This window comes from Colossoma macropomum, unplaced genomic scaffold, assembly GCF_904425465.1.
Source record: "Colossoma macropomum unplaced genomic scaffold, Colossoma_macropomum, whole genome shotgun sequence".
Lineage (NCBI taxonomy): Eukaryota > Metazoa > Chordata > Actinopteri > Characiformes > Serrasalmidae > Colossoma > Colossoma macropomum.
The window spans coordinates 25,280,155-25,297,474 of NW_023494809.1; the positions used below are offsets into that span (position 1 = coordinate 25,280,155).

Below are 17,320 nucleotides of genomic sequence, written 5' to 3' on the forward strand. Positions count from 1 at the left end.
CCTACTCAAACCTTAACCAGAACTACTACTATCCTAATCCTAGCTTTATATATACATACACATAATACCTTAACCCCAACCTAAACCTTAACCTTACCTGTGATTTACCCCCACACAAACACACACACACAATGTTCTTTATTTTCTTTTTACAGTCCATCTTAAATTTCATATGATATATCAAGTCTCTATGTGTGCACGTGTGTGTGTGTGTGTGTGTAGGTGTTAAGGACAGCACAGGCTCAGAGAGTGATGGGGGAGACAGCAGCAGCGCCCGTTCGGATGCAGGTAGTGTGGCCTCCAGCTCAGAGATCCAGCCGAAGAAAGTGCGCGGCTTTGGCTTCGGAGACATTTTCAAAGACCAGCCAATCAAGCTTCGCCCACGATCGATGGAACTGGACAACGAGCTGGACAAGGTCAGATATATATACATACACACAATACTGTACAAAGCCCCACAATACAGTTCCAGTCAGCGTCGGAACCAGAACAAAACCTTGTATCTCCAAAATGGTAACTTTACAGGAGAAGGATAACTTTGAATGGCAGATAACAGAGCTAGATTTTTTTTTCCAAGTCATTTTGTAGCTTTTCTGTTGGTCTATTCATCATGAAATTTTAGCACCTTGTAAAGAGCAGCTGGCTTTTTCGAATTCTGTACAAAAGCACAAAACAATAAAAACACTGTAATATAAATACACTATATGTACAGAAGTATCCACAGTCACCTCTTCTATTTAGTCAGTTCAGCCACTTTAAGGTGCCCCCATTGTTGACCTGGGCATTCAGCTCAGTGTAATCTCCAGAAAAAGGTTTTGCCAGTAGAATGGGACGCCTGGAGAAGCTGCATGTGAGCCTAAGGTCACCATGTCCAGTGCCAAGTGTCAGCTGGAAGGGAATAAAGCTCCCAGCATTGGGCTGTGGAGCAGTGGAACTACCTTCTCTGGAATGATGGAGCTTCATCCAGTACCTTTAGGATGAGTTGGAGTTGGAGTGATCCTGAACTGATCATCTACCATCAGTACCTGACCTGAGTAATGCTTTTGTGACTGAATGCAATCGAATTCTCACAGCAGTGTTCCAACATTTAGTGTAAAGCCTTCCCAGAAAAGTAGAGACTGTTACTGCACCAAAGGGGGACAAACTCCCTTGGTTTCAGAAGAAACATTGAATGAGCGTGTGACATAGTGTCTGTATGTCTTCCACTGAGTCAGTGTAGGGTCATTTACAGACAGTCTATTGCTTAGTGTGAGCTTGAGTAATAGAAGGTGTCGGTCTCAGCGGAGTGGACACCGCGTTCTGCTCCTAACTACTCTCTCCACACCATGAGCCTGGGTTATCTCTCTCTCTCTCTCTCTCTCTCTCTCCCTCCCTCTGTAGCGCTCTGTTTGAGCAGGTCCTTCTCTCAGGGAGACAGAGATTTGCAAGTGAAATGCATTGAGGCTCTCTGACTGTTTAGTGACGCCTTCAGTATGATATTGACCTCCAGAGCTGCAGTGGAGTTCATACAGCAGATAATGATTCATAGTGTGAACTCAATATGAGTTAAACCAGTTACAGTTCTTTGGGAAATGGTGAAATGCATTATGAAATCACAAATTCAGTTCCAGTCGAACGTTAGGGATGCCACCTAAATGAAAAGCAAGTAATATTCTGATTATTTTGACAATTGATCAGTTAATCCGAGTTTTTAAAAAGAGCAACCAGTAAATGTGGACTAACAAAAACAAACCATGCAAAGCTTTTTGGTTTACAAATACAGACAATAAATACATCAAGGAAACCATACATCAAGCACCATTTTTGCACCTGTATGGTCTAGTAAGGTTGTAATGATTTCAGTACATTATCAGCTTATTATATTATTTTGTTATATTATTATTTTTTATTAGAAATTTCTAAACATTGTATCAGAATTTATAACTCTATCACTGATACTTTACTCAGTCTCTTCTGACGGTCTTTCATTTGGAAACCGTGAAACACAGAAAAAATCGAGAGTACCTGATAGTTAAAGTCAGTCTGAAATTAAATGGACATTTTTAAAATTAATTAAGTAGTTCATTCATGTCTCTGGTCATATTAAGCACAGTTCAGCATATTAGATCAATACAAAATTCTTGTTTTCTTGCAAGCCTCCACACTAATGGCGTCTAGTTGTCCCGGTTGTGTTAAATATAGCATACAGGATGACGTTTAGACCTTTTGGGACCATCCATGCCCACCATAAATAAACTAATATTTAATCCAGAAACTGTCATTAATTCGCTTTAAAGGTGGCATTGTTGCACAAAATTTCTGCCACTAGCAAAATGCTCATTTTCATTAGCCTGTCAATGGGAATTCCTATGTCGTATTAGCATTACGCTAACAATTATGTCTGTTCACATTTTTGTAGAATGTCCTACCTTAAACATGGACAGTAAAGCTTCCAACAGACATTTAAGTAAGATTTCCTCACTTTCGTCCTTCTTACTCTCTCTGTAATCTGAGTATGGTAGCTCTATTCACAGACTACAGTTGAGTGCTTATGCTCAGTGATTAGCCAGTGATGTCTCATAGTGTCTGAGCGTTTAACCCTTATGAATTATGTTCCGGGGGGCTTCCAATAGCTGAATAGCCATAAAATACTTATTCAAAAATAATTCTAAATAAAAATAAATAGTTTTAGGTAAGTTTTTTAAAACTGCTAAAACTGTTAAAAATTTGCTTGAACTAGACATCAGGCATCTTTTCTTTTAGTGTAACCGCTGGCCCATAGATTGTTATTGGAGGAAGGGGTTTGGAGTGTACATCATGTTGCAGTGCATGCTGGGGACTGTAGTGCAGCTCAGGGTGAAACAGGCTAAAAAGAATGGAAGATTTTCATCAAGAGATTGCAAGTTTGATCCTTGGTGATCCATTGCGTCCTGATACAGCCATCCGTGGCCGGGAGTCCAAGAGAGCATAATTGGCCTCACTTTATCTGGGTAGGTAGGATGGCCCCCTCATCTCCCCCCATCACCCAGCGTGATGCCAGCCAGCGCAGGCGTCTGTTAGGTGAAGTAATAGAACTGGCAGTTGACGCTTTCCTCCTATGACATGCAGTTGGTGTCAAAAGGCCTAATGACCAATCGCCTGCACGCATAAAAGAAGTAAATATTTGATGTTTTCAGATGGCAGAAATTGACGTTTCTTAACTTAAAAAGCTGAAGTGACAATATGCTGCCTGTAGGGGGTGATATTAACTGATAAGTAGATGCAGAGGCATTATAAATGACTTTAGTAGAAAGGAGTCCATTATGAGCCTTCCTGCACAAACTGGGAGAGTGATTGATCTGTAAATACATATTTGAAGTGGAATTACATGCTTATTATCAAATGATCTGAATTATAATTTTTGGTCTATTTTTTAAAATGAAAACACTGGCATTTTTTCATTCTCACTAAGCATGGACACTAAAAGTACTTCTACAGATTATCTCTAGATTATCTAATCTGAGCAAAGAGGTGATGCTCACGCTGATAGTGTATGATAATCCTAAAGTAAAAGAACATTTATTTAGATTTTTACTGACACTCCAATGATCAAAAATAGGGTTTTATTAACAACTAAACCCTGGCGAACTGTTTACATTTTGTTCTGCTAATTACCACTTAAACTGTATTATTGTTGTTCACTGTTTGCTGATGATACAGTGAGACATCATGCAGGATAAAGGTCCAGCAGCTGCTGGACTTTGTCGCTGTCAGAACGAAACGTTGCATCTCTGAACGGTAAGCTTGTGAGTTCAGTCCCTGGTCAAATGACTTCCCAGCAGCTGTGGCTCATTTCAAGGAGCTCTGGTCATGTGACAATGATGTGTTGACCACGTGTGAAATAGGTGGTGCACCTTCGTAGTCACACGATTATAATGTTTTGGTCATGAAAACTCTACATATTATCACATGCAAATTATGTATCACTGTGTACAACGATAAAGCATAACATTATGACCTTATATCCTTGTTTCTACACTCATTGTCCATTTTATCCGCTCCACTTACTATATAGGTGCACTTTGTAGTTCTACAATTACAGACTGTAGTCCATCTGTTTCTCTGCTTACTTTGTTAGCCTCCTTTTACCCTGTTCTTCAGTGGTCATTTTTGCACAAAATTTTAAAACTCCAGCAGCACTGCTGTGCCTGATCCACTCACACCAGCGCAACACACACTAACACACCACCACCACGTCAGTGTTACTGCAGTGCTGAGAATGATCCACCAACCAAATAGTACCTGCTCTGTGAGGGTCCATGGAGGTCCTGACCACTGAAGAACAGGGTAAAATGGAGCTAACAAAGTATGCAGAGAAACAGATGGACTACAGTCTGTAACTGTAGAACTACAAAGTGCACCTATACAGTAAGTGGAGCTGATAAAATGGACAATGAGCGTAGAAACAAGGAGGTGGTCATAATGTTATGCCTGATTGGTGTGGGTGGGTATGTCACCGGCCATGGACTGTACGTTGTAACACATGTAAGCACTTCATGCATATGGAATACCATATGTCACATCTCGTCAGGTGTTGTCACGCTCCCTTATTAAAATGCAGATTTATTCATATACAAATTTAGTGATTGGATGTAAGATGTCAAGACATGTAGACACATAATTTTTTGAGGCAGACACACTTGCATTTTTTATGTGATATTTTTACGTGTGCAGGTCATTGATCATTAAGCATTTTGTCACCAATTGTATGCCATATCCTCCTAGCGCGTTCAGCTGTCCAGTGTGTGTCTATATGTGTGCTAAGTGTATGTTTGGTGTGTTGCCATCTTGACATTTGTAGTTTTTGGGAAACCGCAATATGGTAATACAAAAAATTCAAGAGAAAAATTAATATAAACAAAGCAGTTATTAATACACTGATCAGCCAGCACATTGTTTCTACACTCATCGTCCATTTTATCAGCTCCACTGACCATATAGGAGCACTTTGTAGTTCTACAATTACAGACTGTAACCCATCTGTTTCTCTGCATACTTTGTTACCCTGTTTTTCAGTGGTCAGGACCCCCACAGTGCAAGTATTATTTGGTTGGTGGGTCATTCTCAGCGCTGCAGTAACACTGATGTGGTGGTGGTGTGTTAGTGTGTGTTGTGCTGGTACGAGTGGATCAGACACAGTAGTGCTGCTGGAGTTTCATTGCTGGACTGAGAATAGTCCACCAACCAACAGCGTCCTGTGACCACTGATGAAGGACTAGAGGATGACCAACACAAACTGTGCAGCAACAAATGAGCTGTCGTTTCTGACTTTACATCTACACGATGGACTAAAAATGATTTTTGATTCATGTTGAGTCTTGACTCTTTTTTTTTCCCCCCCAATTCTCTCCCCAATTTGGTCTTTACTGATTTCACCTGCTAGCTAGCTAGATCTCCCCCTTAACACTGTGCTACCAGGCTGGGAGGGTGAAATCAAGCACATGCTTCCTCCACTGCTTGCACCACTGCATCTTTCTGAACTGAAATGCAGCGTCGCCTGACAGCTCAACACACTTGGAGGGGAACGCTAACTGTGTTGTTATGTCAGCTACCAGACGCCTGTGCTGGCAAGCATTATGCTGAGTGATAGAGGGAGAGGCTGGTTAGTGCTATCACCCAGAGAGAGCGAGGCCAATTATGCCTTCTTGAACTCTCGGCAGCGGACAGCTGTGGCATCACCAGGGGACAAACTCGCGATCTCCAGACCACTAGACTACACATTTTAACTGTACTGTCATCACATGTTGATATTTCTGGAGAGTTGTAAATGGAGACAGCTTGTCTAGTTTGAGACAGCTCAGTTTTTTGTACTGTTTATAGCTAAGTTGCTCTATTTTAGGCCATTTTGAGGCATTTCAGTATTTCGATTGGTCTCAGACTGCTGTGTCATGGTTTTCTGTGTATACGTGAACATATCAGACAAACTCGGACCCCCCAAAACAAACTGCTATGTGGTTTGCTTTATGGTTAAAGAAACTCGAGGCACACTCTACATCCACAGCCACAGGCTTACAGCACTTAGCAGGTAAAAAAACTGCTTGAGAATGACCAGTTGTGGGTTTGTGATGTCATGAAGAGAACACAGCTCAGGCATATTAAAGCAATAAGCCGGGAGAGGTTGAGTGATTTTACTGTGGTTGAAGGATGATACTAGGGAGTTACATCCCCTGTCCATGTTGAAATCTTTGCTATGCAGTCGAGTTATTGCTTTTATAAAACTGTGAAAAGCTACATAATATACAGAGTAATAAAATACAATATAATGAAGTGAAATGTTAAAAAAAAATGATTTCGTCAACGATGAGCGTTTTGTTTCTGGTGCTGTTGGATTATTTCACTAACACTTTGAACGTAGCTCAGCCAGTCAGAACTGTTATACAATGAACTTGAACAACGCTACACTCTTAAAAAATGTTTTCTCAAGGGTTCTTCAGTAAAGAAAATGGTTCTATAGAGAACTTTGAACACTCGACGAATGATTGAAGGGTTTTAGTATCATGAAAGGGTTCTTCAGCTTGATGGAGAATGTTCTATAGGTGAACATTCTGAAAGGGGTTCTATGTAGCACCAAAAAGGGTTCTTCTATTGTTACAGGCTTGCCATTGTAACAATAGAAGAACCCTTTTCAAAAAGCCTCTATATAGAACCATTTACAGCACATTCTGAAGAACAATTTAGCGATGCAGAGAGCCTTTTAATCATGCCGATGGTTTTTTGAGTGTTCATGGTTCCATAGAGAACCATTGTCTTTACTAAAGAACCCTTGAAAAACCATCTTTTTTAAGAATGTAGACAATTCTAGAGTGTAAGTTTAAAGCTTCTCAAGATGCACTCAACAACCATGAGCTCATCTAAGTGGCTGACTGAGGATCTGAAACTAGAAATAATTGACTGTTGCAAAACAAGACTGTAAAAATATCTAATCACTTCCTGTTTACAGTTTCCCCGTCTGAAATGTCATTAAAAATGGAAGTTAAGGAGAACTGTTAAAATCAACCCAAGAAGACCAAGAAAATCTCTGTAAGAACTGCTCATAGAATGGTCGGGTATGCAAAGCAGAGTCCCCACATCTCAAAGCCTTACAGTGAGATTTGGCTGATAAGGAAATAGTGATGTGCCGGTCCACTGTGCAGTGTTGTTGGACATAGAAGAGTCATTAGAAGATAATCTGTATAGTGATCTCTGTATTTTGGTCTGAAGTCTGCAAACCAACATCTAGATAAGGCATACCCTGATAAAACTTAAGCTGAACTCTGGCCACAATCACCAAAGGTATGTTTGAAGGAAAAAAGGAGCAGCATTTGATGAAAAGAACACCTTGTCAACTGATAAGCATGTGGTGAATCTGTTGTGCTTTGAAGTTGTGTGGCAGCCAGTGTCACAGGGTATGTTGTGAGGACAGAAGGAAGAAATGATTCTACTTAATGTCAGCAAGTTCTGGAAGCTAACGCCCCACAGTGAAGAAACTGAAGCTGAAAAGCTGCTAGCTTTTACAAAATGATCCAAACCAAAAATCCACCTTGTACTAATTCTACGCAAGTTTGAGGTGTTGAAATGGCTGTCACCGGCCCCAGACTTGAATATTATGAAAATCTGTAGGCAGATATCAAGCATAATGTGCATATAAGATGACCTCTGGATGTTTCTTGACTAAAACTGCAAAGAAAAGTGAAAAAATTGTAAGTCAAGTACAGAATGACCGTTAGCTGGCTGTAAGACGTTTGGAGGCAAATATTTTAGCCAAAGGCTGATCATTAAGCATTTTGTCACCAATTGTATGCCATTTCTTTCGAGCGGGTTCAGCTGTCCGATGTGTGTCTATGTGTGTGCTAAGCGTGTGTTTGGTGTGTTGCCATCTTGCCATTTGTAGATTTTGGGAAACCGCAATATGGTAGCACAAAAATTCAAGAGAAAAATTAATATAAACAAAGCAGTACTGACTAAAAAGGTGTCCAATCCTATGCACACACATATTTTTCCCAATATGTTCAATTCAGCCAGTAAACAGTAATTTTAGTAAACAAACAAAACATGTAATTTGACCAAAGCTTTTGCATACCACTGTATTTAGACCCCTGCTGTCTGTTTTTGTCTGTGGTGTCCGTGTGGGTGTATGTCTGTTTCCTGTGGTTGTGTCTGTGTGTGATCGTGAGGTGACATACAGAGTTGGGGACTATAGGTCACTCAGGAAGAACGTTTAAGGCCGCAGGCCGTTTCTGGTGGGGGTGGGGGGTCTCTGTCCCGTCCTCATCCTCCATATTGTTCAAGCTTGGAGGAAAAAGGAAGCCGTCTTTAGCTTTCCTCTTCTGTCTGCGCTGAGCTCACAGGATGTCATGTTGTCATGCTGTGTGAAACATAATTAGTGCCGAAGCATTTAAACTCTTACGGTGCCAGTGAAGGGTTTAAACTTATCTTAAAACAGTACTCCAGCATTTTTTCACCCCAATCTCTGTCTGACGTGTGTGTCGCAGGTAGTCGATTACCACAAAGAAGAATACCGAGGCATTTCCCTGTTCTTAGAAAAGAACAGAAAACCTAATTAAATTCCCAACCTCTGTTTATCCCTCAGAATCAGAAACAACAGCATTAAGACTAATATGTATGTAAGTGAGCTCTGTTCTGATTGGCTAATTCAAAAAGCAGCTAAAATGCTGTAGGCCAATAGATGGATATATGTAAATGTATTGTTTTTTTTTTGTGACCTCACAAAAACAGAATTCAAAACAGGCTGTTTTTACAGCTTAGTTTCTATATATGAATTGGGGAATGAGTGATATGCTTTGAATTATTCACAGTGTTTACACACTACACAAAACACTTACTTCAAAAAAGCAAAGAAAATATGTTTTTCCAAATGTTTCCAAAATATTTGTAATACCCATTTTCAGCAGAGAACAAGGTCCCAGCGTTTGTGTATCTTATCTTTTTACTGCCTGTTGGAACAGCATCCTAAGTAGCTCCTTATGAAGGTGCTTGAAAGAATATCAGATGTGTGCAAAGATGCATCAAGGCAAAGAGCAGCTTTCTGGTTGTTGGATATTTTCATAGTTTCATAGTTTTAATGTTATTTGGTGTTATTCTAAAATGCTGCACTCTAAGCAAAAATGCTTCCTTATAGTACCAAAAAGTGTTCTATGACTATATGGGAATTTGTTTTGGTGCTATACAAAGGTATATAAAGGTTATTTCCAGAGTTTCCATCATATAGAGGAACCATTTAACCATGCACGGAAAAGTTTTAACAGAGTTGGCATAGTTATTTATATCGTCGCTGTCTCCATTTTTGTCGTTTTTCACTGTTTTGGCATTCAAAAAGTTTTACTTTCAACGTAAGTCAATGTAAAGAGATTTTTATTCCAAAAACTTGCAGAGTATTTCTATTGGTCCATTCATCATAGGTGCACTTTGTAGTTCTACAGTTACAGACTGTAGTCCATCTGTTTCTCTGCATACTTTGTTAGCCCCCTTTTACCCTGTTCTTCAGTGGTCAGGACCCCCACAGGACCACCACAGAGCAGGTATTACTTGGGTGGTGGATCATTCTCAGCACTGCAGTAACACTGACGTGATGGTGGTGTGTTAGTGTGTGTTGCGCTGGTGCGAGTGGATCAGACACAGCAGTGCTGCAGGAGTTTTTAAACACTGTGTCCACTCACTGTCCACTCTATTAGACACTCCTACCTTGTCAGTCCACCTTGCAGCTGTGAAGTCAGAGATGACAGCTCATCTGCTGCGGCACAGTTTGTGTTGGTCATCCTCTAGTCCTTCATCAGTGGTCACAGGACGCTGTTGGCTGGATGTTTTTGGTTGGTGGACTATTCTTAGTCCAACAGTGACACTGAGGTGTTTAAAAACTCCAGCAGCACTGCTGTGTCTGATCCACTCGCACCAGCGCAACACACACTAACACACCACCACAATGTTAGTGTCACTGCAGAGCTGAGAATGATCCACCACCCAAATAATACCTGCTTTTTGGGGGTCCTGTGGGGGTCCTAACTAAAGAAGCCGTCAAGAATATGGACACATGTAATTGAATGTGTTTTTCAGAGTCATTAAAGGAATCTCTGTCTGGTGTGTCTGAGGCATGTGGTCAGTTACCACAGACAACAATTCCAGTGAATTACAAAACAGAGGACTTGTTGACTCAGACTGTTTTTTTTTTTCTCTAAGAATAATGAAATGAAAGTTTCCCAAATAGAGATTAAGCCTAGTTCTGGACTACACTGCGTCCTGATGGGGGGATTCTTCACTGAATGGAAACTGTAGTCGAGGATTGGCTTAAATCCCTGTAATCTGGTATTATTGTGAAGCATTTTACACTCTTACCTAAAAAGGTTCTATGATTACAGCTATGACTATACTCTTTGTAGACCACTATATAACAGATTTTCTCTCATACACTGTAAGTCTGGAGACGAGACGGGGTGTGTGGAGCCAATACAACTTAGAAAATATAATTTCAATGGTTTATGGTACAGTTATGTTCCCTGACTAAAGGTTCTGAGATGTTCCCTTGAGTGACAAGAGGGTCCTGCCCCAGTGACAGTTTAGCACCTCTATTTCTCTGATATAGAGAAGAACCATTTAACCATGCAAAGAACCATTCATGCATACAAATTGTTCTTTGAAGTGTCAAGGTTCTATATTTAACCACTGCCTTTACTCAAGAACCCTTGAAGAGACACTTTTTTTTGTGTGTTCTCTAGAAGAAGCCTTTTATGAGTGGGTGTGTCCAAATTTTGGACTGCTACTGTCTTTGCATGACATCATATTTCCATCAAACATACAACGCTGTGCTGAATCTGGAGATCCAGCTCTGCAAATGTGAGTTACTAGCACATTAGCCTGGACTACCCACATACAAATTTGGCCACGTTTTTTGAAACAGCCTGCTTTCCATAACCCTGCCCCCAACACCCCCTGAAACCTCTCTCCCCCTTAGTCTGTCTCTGTCTCTCTGTCTCTCTGTCTCTCTCTCTCTCTCTCTCTCTCTCTCTCTCTCTCTCTCTCTCTCTGCGCTGAAGCAGAAGTGTGTCGTGTGACTCAGTGGGGGAGTGAACTGCATCAAGACTGAAAGTTCCTGGGCTGTTCTTGCTATTACTCTCTCACACGCATGCACAAACACAGAGGCTCACTCACCTGGAGCTTTTCACTAAGCGAATTTTGCTAACATGGACTGTCTTTGAAAGGACAAGCACCAGGTAAAAAAAAACTGCTTGTATGTTTTTAATTTTCTTGCCTGCATCACTCCTTCCCTCTCTCTCTAGCCTTTTCCCTTCTTCTCTGCTGTTTTTCAGTCTTCCTGCAAAGAGCAGAGCTGATTAAAACCACTTTGAGGCTACATCTGTAGCTCAAAGCTGTTGCTAAGGCTTTTTAGTGTTGTGGCCGTTGTTGTGACAATGATGAAGATGATTTTAGGGGATGTAGTCTCACATGTTCTGGAAGTGAGGGTCGCGGCGAGGGGGCCAATGAGCAGCCTAGGCCCTCAGGGGCCTGTCCAGGATCCAGATGTTGCTCAGATGTCCCAGTAACGTTGTTTTAATGCTCGTCCGCCACATGAGACTTGTTAGCTGGTCTCCGCCATGGCCGGCCTAAATGAGAGAGAGAGAGAGAGAGAGAGAGAGAGAGAGAGAGGAAGAGGGTGGAGGAGAGGGAAGAGTTGAAGGAGGGACGTTTTTTCCTGCGTGAACAGAGCAGCGAGTGTGAGAGTGTGTGTATGTGTGCGTATTCGAGCAGCTCTGAGCACACACAGCGTTAAAGAGCTTGTTTTATGTGAACTTGGAAGGGATCCCCTGGTTCATGTTTGTGGAAGGAGTGTGGCCTTATGTACAGTATGCTATTCACTCACTCTCTCTCTGTCTGTCTTTCTCTCTTTCTGTCTGTCTGCCTCTCCCAAGTTACATTATTTACACCGTAGCTACAGAGATGGGCAGTATGACAGCTATTAATCTTTATCATCTTAAATGACACATTAATCGACAGTTATGTCTGATGGCACAGTCTGATTGGTTGAGAAGTGTCCTACCAATGCTGACATTTGTGATAACACTTTTTTTTTATGATAACTGTATCAATCCGCTAAGCACTGGCCACTCAGTAGCAATTGACATATGCTGCAGCTTGCTGTTACTACATTTCTACTTTAGCACATACAACACAGAAAATGGACAAATTTAACTTGTATAAGAAATTTCAAGCTGCAGCCAGTTTGACTATGAAGACTATGACAGCAGGACTACGTCAAATTCCGACCATCAACCTTTCCTTTTGACAGTTGTGATGAAGGAAGACAAACTGGAGTTAGCCAGATGAGCTGTAAAGTCCTTACAAACTAGCTAGAACGACATTCACATTAATCTGGCAAAAATATTAAAAGCTGAACCTGATATTGTGCCAGTTTTATGGCTCTAATGCCAGCCTTACTTTTCTGTTTTAATATTTCAGGTTTACTGAGCGTAACAGTGATGTAAGGAAATGTGCAGAGGACTTTAAGAATAGCATTGCTGAAGAATCATCAATGTTTTGTTTTTTTTTGCTGTTTTTTGCTTCCTGTTACAGTGGTTTCTTAGTTTATTTCTTATGGTTTAGTTCATAACACCCAATCAACAATGCTGAATCGCTGCATGTTTTGTTGTGTAAATCTTCATATCAAATTTAAAATGTAACTGCACATTTTACAGGTTAATGAAAAGATTCTGGGTGATGATCTGTCAGAGTATACAGTTCTACAGTGAGCTGTGCTGAGCCCTATATCTATAGCCAACGTATTTTCCAATCTGTATCATTATATAGTAGAAGGAACGGGTTTATCTGATTATAAATTTCCACCAGGTGCTTGATGGGAAATAAACTCAAAAACCTTGTTGCAGTCTTGCAAATAGTGACCCTGCAAGATCCCCAGTCTTTGCAAAATCATAGTCTGTGACTAAAAACTGTGACATTGTCTTTAGATGTGAGAGGGTGTCAGACTTTAGTCTTTCAGAAGTCTTTATAAATTCTTCTCAAAGTCTTCTAGGGTATGGTTAGCATAAGCGTAACGCAAAAGTGTACTTCTTTTGTGGCTTAAGGAATTGCCAACATTAAAGCCCATCTGGTACAATGTCAGGGGTTTATTTGCATTACGTTTTTCTTTGTTTTGCAGAGCTGTTGTATAAAAGCAATTAAACATTTAAGATCTTGTGTTTTTGCAAATAGCTTTACAGGAGTTTTAACAAGCTCCCTCGCATGCTCTACTGCTTAAATACACTTTTCATCAGTATCGTCAGTGCTTCTAGACTGCGTGTACCATAAAAGGACAAAATTCGTGCCCTGCCCAACAGACAAGCTTTACAGTTTAGGTTGGAGTTTAGAGTCTCATAATGTTGCGTTTCCAGTTTAAAATGCTACCTTACATAGTTGGACTGTGATAATGTAGCTAATCAAAACTAGGCAGATTGGAAATGACGAAGAATTTTCTTCCGTGTTAGAGTAGCTTGATTTCATGACAAAATAAACCTACACTCTATCGATCTTAGCAATGTGTCCATTCACATGCATACAAAACATTATTGAAATTAATAACACTCTTAGTGAGGTAGGAGTTATGCACTAGGAATAGTGCACTAGTGCTCAATCTCATTGTGTTGAAAAAGATTGAACATTCTATGAAGCTTTGCAACAGTGGCTATAAAGGAACATCTTGCGGTGGATGGTAGGGTTAAAGTATCTAATTGTGATTTGAGTTTCAGATCTGTTTTTTTGGACAGGAAAACCAGAATATCTTCTTTTTTTTGCTTGAGCGCTGAACCAGCTGTGCCTGACTGTCTGTGGTTGATTGGTTGCTTGTGATTGGACTCATCTACAGACACTGCACAAGCTCTGTCTGATTAGGTTAAATTTCCCCACTTAAAACTTTAGACTTCAGCTGCAATATATGGATGATATACGATATATGGACGAATGCTTTAATTAATCTTATCATTTTACACTTTATAAGTTAACGAAGACAAATTCAAGGCTGTGAACAACTTACATTTTAAAACGAGCTCTGCTCCAATGGCTTTGTTTCTGTCATTTTCTTGGTGCTATTTTTTTTTCCTTCACGTTGTTTGTGCGCAGAGAAGGGTCCTTCACTTTCTAACAGCCTTCTATGGCGTAGCGGCCGAGAAGTGCAGCCTAAGCTTTGGAAAGCAGCCAGTGTGTTAATGTGGTTAATAATGTAGGCAATAATAAAAATTGCAGCTCTTGCAATTCGAACATTCCTTTCTTTTTCAAATTGTGATTTCCAAATGGTGCAGCAATCCAAGCACTGGCCCTGTTGCTGGCGATGCCACAGCCATCCGTGCCTGGAAGTTCTCCTCCAAGCGTGTTGAGCTGTCCAATGACATTGCATTAGCGGCAGTTTGAAAGGATGTGGTGCTTCACATTTAACTGCTAGCCTTCACCCTCGCAGCTTTGTAGCATGGTGTGATACCTAGCGAGGGAGATGTAGTGGAATTAGATAGGCTAAGTTGGGGAGGAATCACTGCCACTGCTGGAGAAACGAAAAATTGTGATACATACTGTTTTGTCATGTTCACCTAATATCATGATATTAAGTAGCTGAAATATTTAGTAGGCATACACTCAGGCCTGACTTATGGAAACGGGTGTGACTGTTTGCGATGAGTAACTGACCTCGTCCTCCTCTTTCCACAGCAACCGACAGCTAAAAAACCAGCCCCAGCTGTTGCCCCGGAAACCATGAAGACGGAGCCTGAGAACAAGGCCAAAGGTAACGGGATGAGGCCAGTTAGTTTAGTGGTTGATCATTAATCAGATCAGTTCCACTTGATAAAGACCTGCTTTGTTGAATCTGTCCACAGCAAAAGAGTTGTGCAAAGTGCTGTTCCCATACGATGCCCAAAATGAGGATGAGCTGTCAATCAAGGAGGGAGATATTATCACCATTATTAATAAGGTGAGCAAGAGTGTTTCATTACTTACAAAAACTGGACAATCCATGAGTATCTACATCTAAAATTGTACAGTGAAGTTAAATCACTATAAATGTGTGTGTGTGTGTGTGTGTGTGTGTGTGTGTGTGTGTGAGAAACAAGACATGCTTCCTGGTATCTGGACTGTCACACTGTAGGCCTTCTATTAGAGGTGGAATTGTTATTGATCATCATGAAAAATCTCGTCACAATAAGCTTTTCTGAGCATATTGTGGATATGACCAGTGTCATGAAAACATGTTTAATTACAAAGAGAACATAATCAGTCCAGTTTAATTGCATTTAGGGCAGTGCAGTGTGTGACACATTAAATAAAAATGCTTGTACTGTTGATTTACACAGTAATTTTTAATATATGGCACTGTTGGTGCATTTCGTTCCAACTTATTTTGTTCCAACTCTGGAATTTGTTTCATTTTTTTCATATTTTATGTTGCTTGGTGTGTATTGTGAAATTGTCTTGAAGTATCGTGACGCTGTGTTTTTGCTATATCACCCACCCCTCCCTTCTAACTGATTTTTTCCTGCTTACTAAAGCAATGCTAGCCCTTCATGGTACACTAATACAAATTCGTTGTCAGATCCACACCTTGATCCAGGCCACAGATGGATGGATCATCAACTTTTTTCAGTTTTTTAAATATCTTTTGAAAGGGCCTGCTGTCCTTTACATTGTGTGAAAATGTCACAATAAATAGGCCAAAATTGCTTAAATGCTTGGCCACGCCGTATTAACGCCTAGGAATGAGATCCTAAGGCGTGGGAACGAGACCATGCCTGATTAAGCTGAGGTCAAGGCTTAATTATGTCATTCTCACACCTTGCTAAGTTGTAGCCATGACTTAATTTTTCCCACAACTTGTTGTGTTTAGGATCTCGTTCCCACGTGTTAATAGGCTGTGGCCACACATTATTTTTATTTAGATGGGATGTCACCAGCAGGGCTCCGTAAAAAATTTGAGTTTTCTCATCGCCTTCATTAACTAGCATTTCAAAACAGAAATGACTGTCTCCTTAAAGTTTGCTGACGGCCTGCCTGACCTTCTGATAAGATACACCATTTATGTATGATTGGGAGATGATGACACCATTTTTGCCATAAAACTTTTTTTTAGTAAGGGCAATGATAATAATAATAATAATAATAATAATAATAATAGTAGTAATAATAACAATAATAATAATAAATTATAGCTGATGGGTGAGACGTGGGTGTGCTGTATTTATATGTTGTATTATTTGTATATTTGTATATGGCTGTGCAAAATGTCATTGCGTTTATGATTGTACTTGATGGTGTAAAGAGCAAAATCTGCTATAAGGTATCAATTAAAGTCGAAACCTTATTACTAGCTGATATCTGGTATCAGCTTGGTACCATTCTCATTTTCTTGTACTTGACCTCATAAACATTCCCTGATACTAACATCCGATACCAGCTGATACCCTGTGTGTACACTGCTGCACTAATAAACAGACTCAAGCTGGCAGTGGACAAGGGTCTGCTCACACAGCGTTGCTGACCCCGTGGCAGTCGGACGCAGAGTTGTCCGGTCACTTTAAACATTCCCACCAGGAATTCGCTGTTCGTTTTTAGACACACACAGTCACAATCACAGCCACTTCCCCAGTGCTGGTGGAGACACGTAGGTGAGCAAAACGGCGGCAAAAAACATGTGCTACCAAAGTCTGTATATGCCGACTCTCACTCTGTTTGACTGAAAAGAGTTACGAGGCGTAAACGTTAACACGGTGATTTTTTTGCACCATCTTTGTAAAATTGGCTGTAGACAGACCATATTTTCCTACCATTCACATTTCAGTGCACAGTGTGGTTAGCCAAGCTTGCTGTAGCTCAGTTTCTCACAATGCTTACTCTTTACTCGATATGCGGTGTGTTGTTTTGAATGAAACTGCTTTATTGAAAAGTGTCCATAGACAGAGCTGTGTGTAGAGCTGCGTTTCAGGTAGCATGTGAAGTACATTTAGTACATGGATACTAAAAAATATATACTTGTACTCAGCCTGAAAAAAAAGGTTGATGCATCCTGACTTATTACATTCTTACACTGAAGTCTTTCTTCCAGCTAAAGTCACTGCATAAACAGTTAAACAATGAATCAGTTATGGCAACAGTACCAGCAACAAGGTACTTTTAGAGGGGAAGTGAGAGCAAGACACGTACACATGCAAGCTGAGTGACAAAAATGGCAACAACCTTGTGTACCCTTTAGTTGATGCTTTGTTTTGCTCAGTGTGTCCATTTAAAGCTGCACAAAAATGTGATGAGAAAATCTAAAAGATTCAATTGTAATTCAAAGTTT

At 40.4% G+C, this 17,320-nt stretch overlaps 1 protein-coding gene across 2 annotated transcripts in view; it reads left to right on the plus strand.

Annotated features, from left to right (window-relative positions):
• sh3kbp1 (SH3-domain kinase binding protein 1) overlaps positions 1-17,320 on the plus strand; it is a 118,398-nt gene that overhangs the window by 87,784 nt on the left and 13,294 nt on the right. For both annotated transcript variants that reach the window (XM_036558108.1, XM_036558109.1), the window contains 3 exons: positions 223-416; positions 14,698-14,773; positions 14,865-14,959. In XM_036558108.1, coding sequence (XP_036414001.1) covers positions 223-416; positions 14,698-14,773; positions 14,865-14,959 — 365 coding nt within the window. The remainder of the gene's footprint in view (positions 1-222; positions 417-14,697; positions 14,774-14,864; positions 14,960-17,320) is intronic.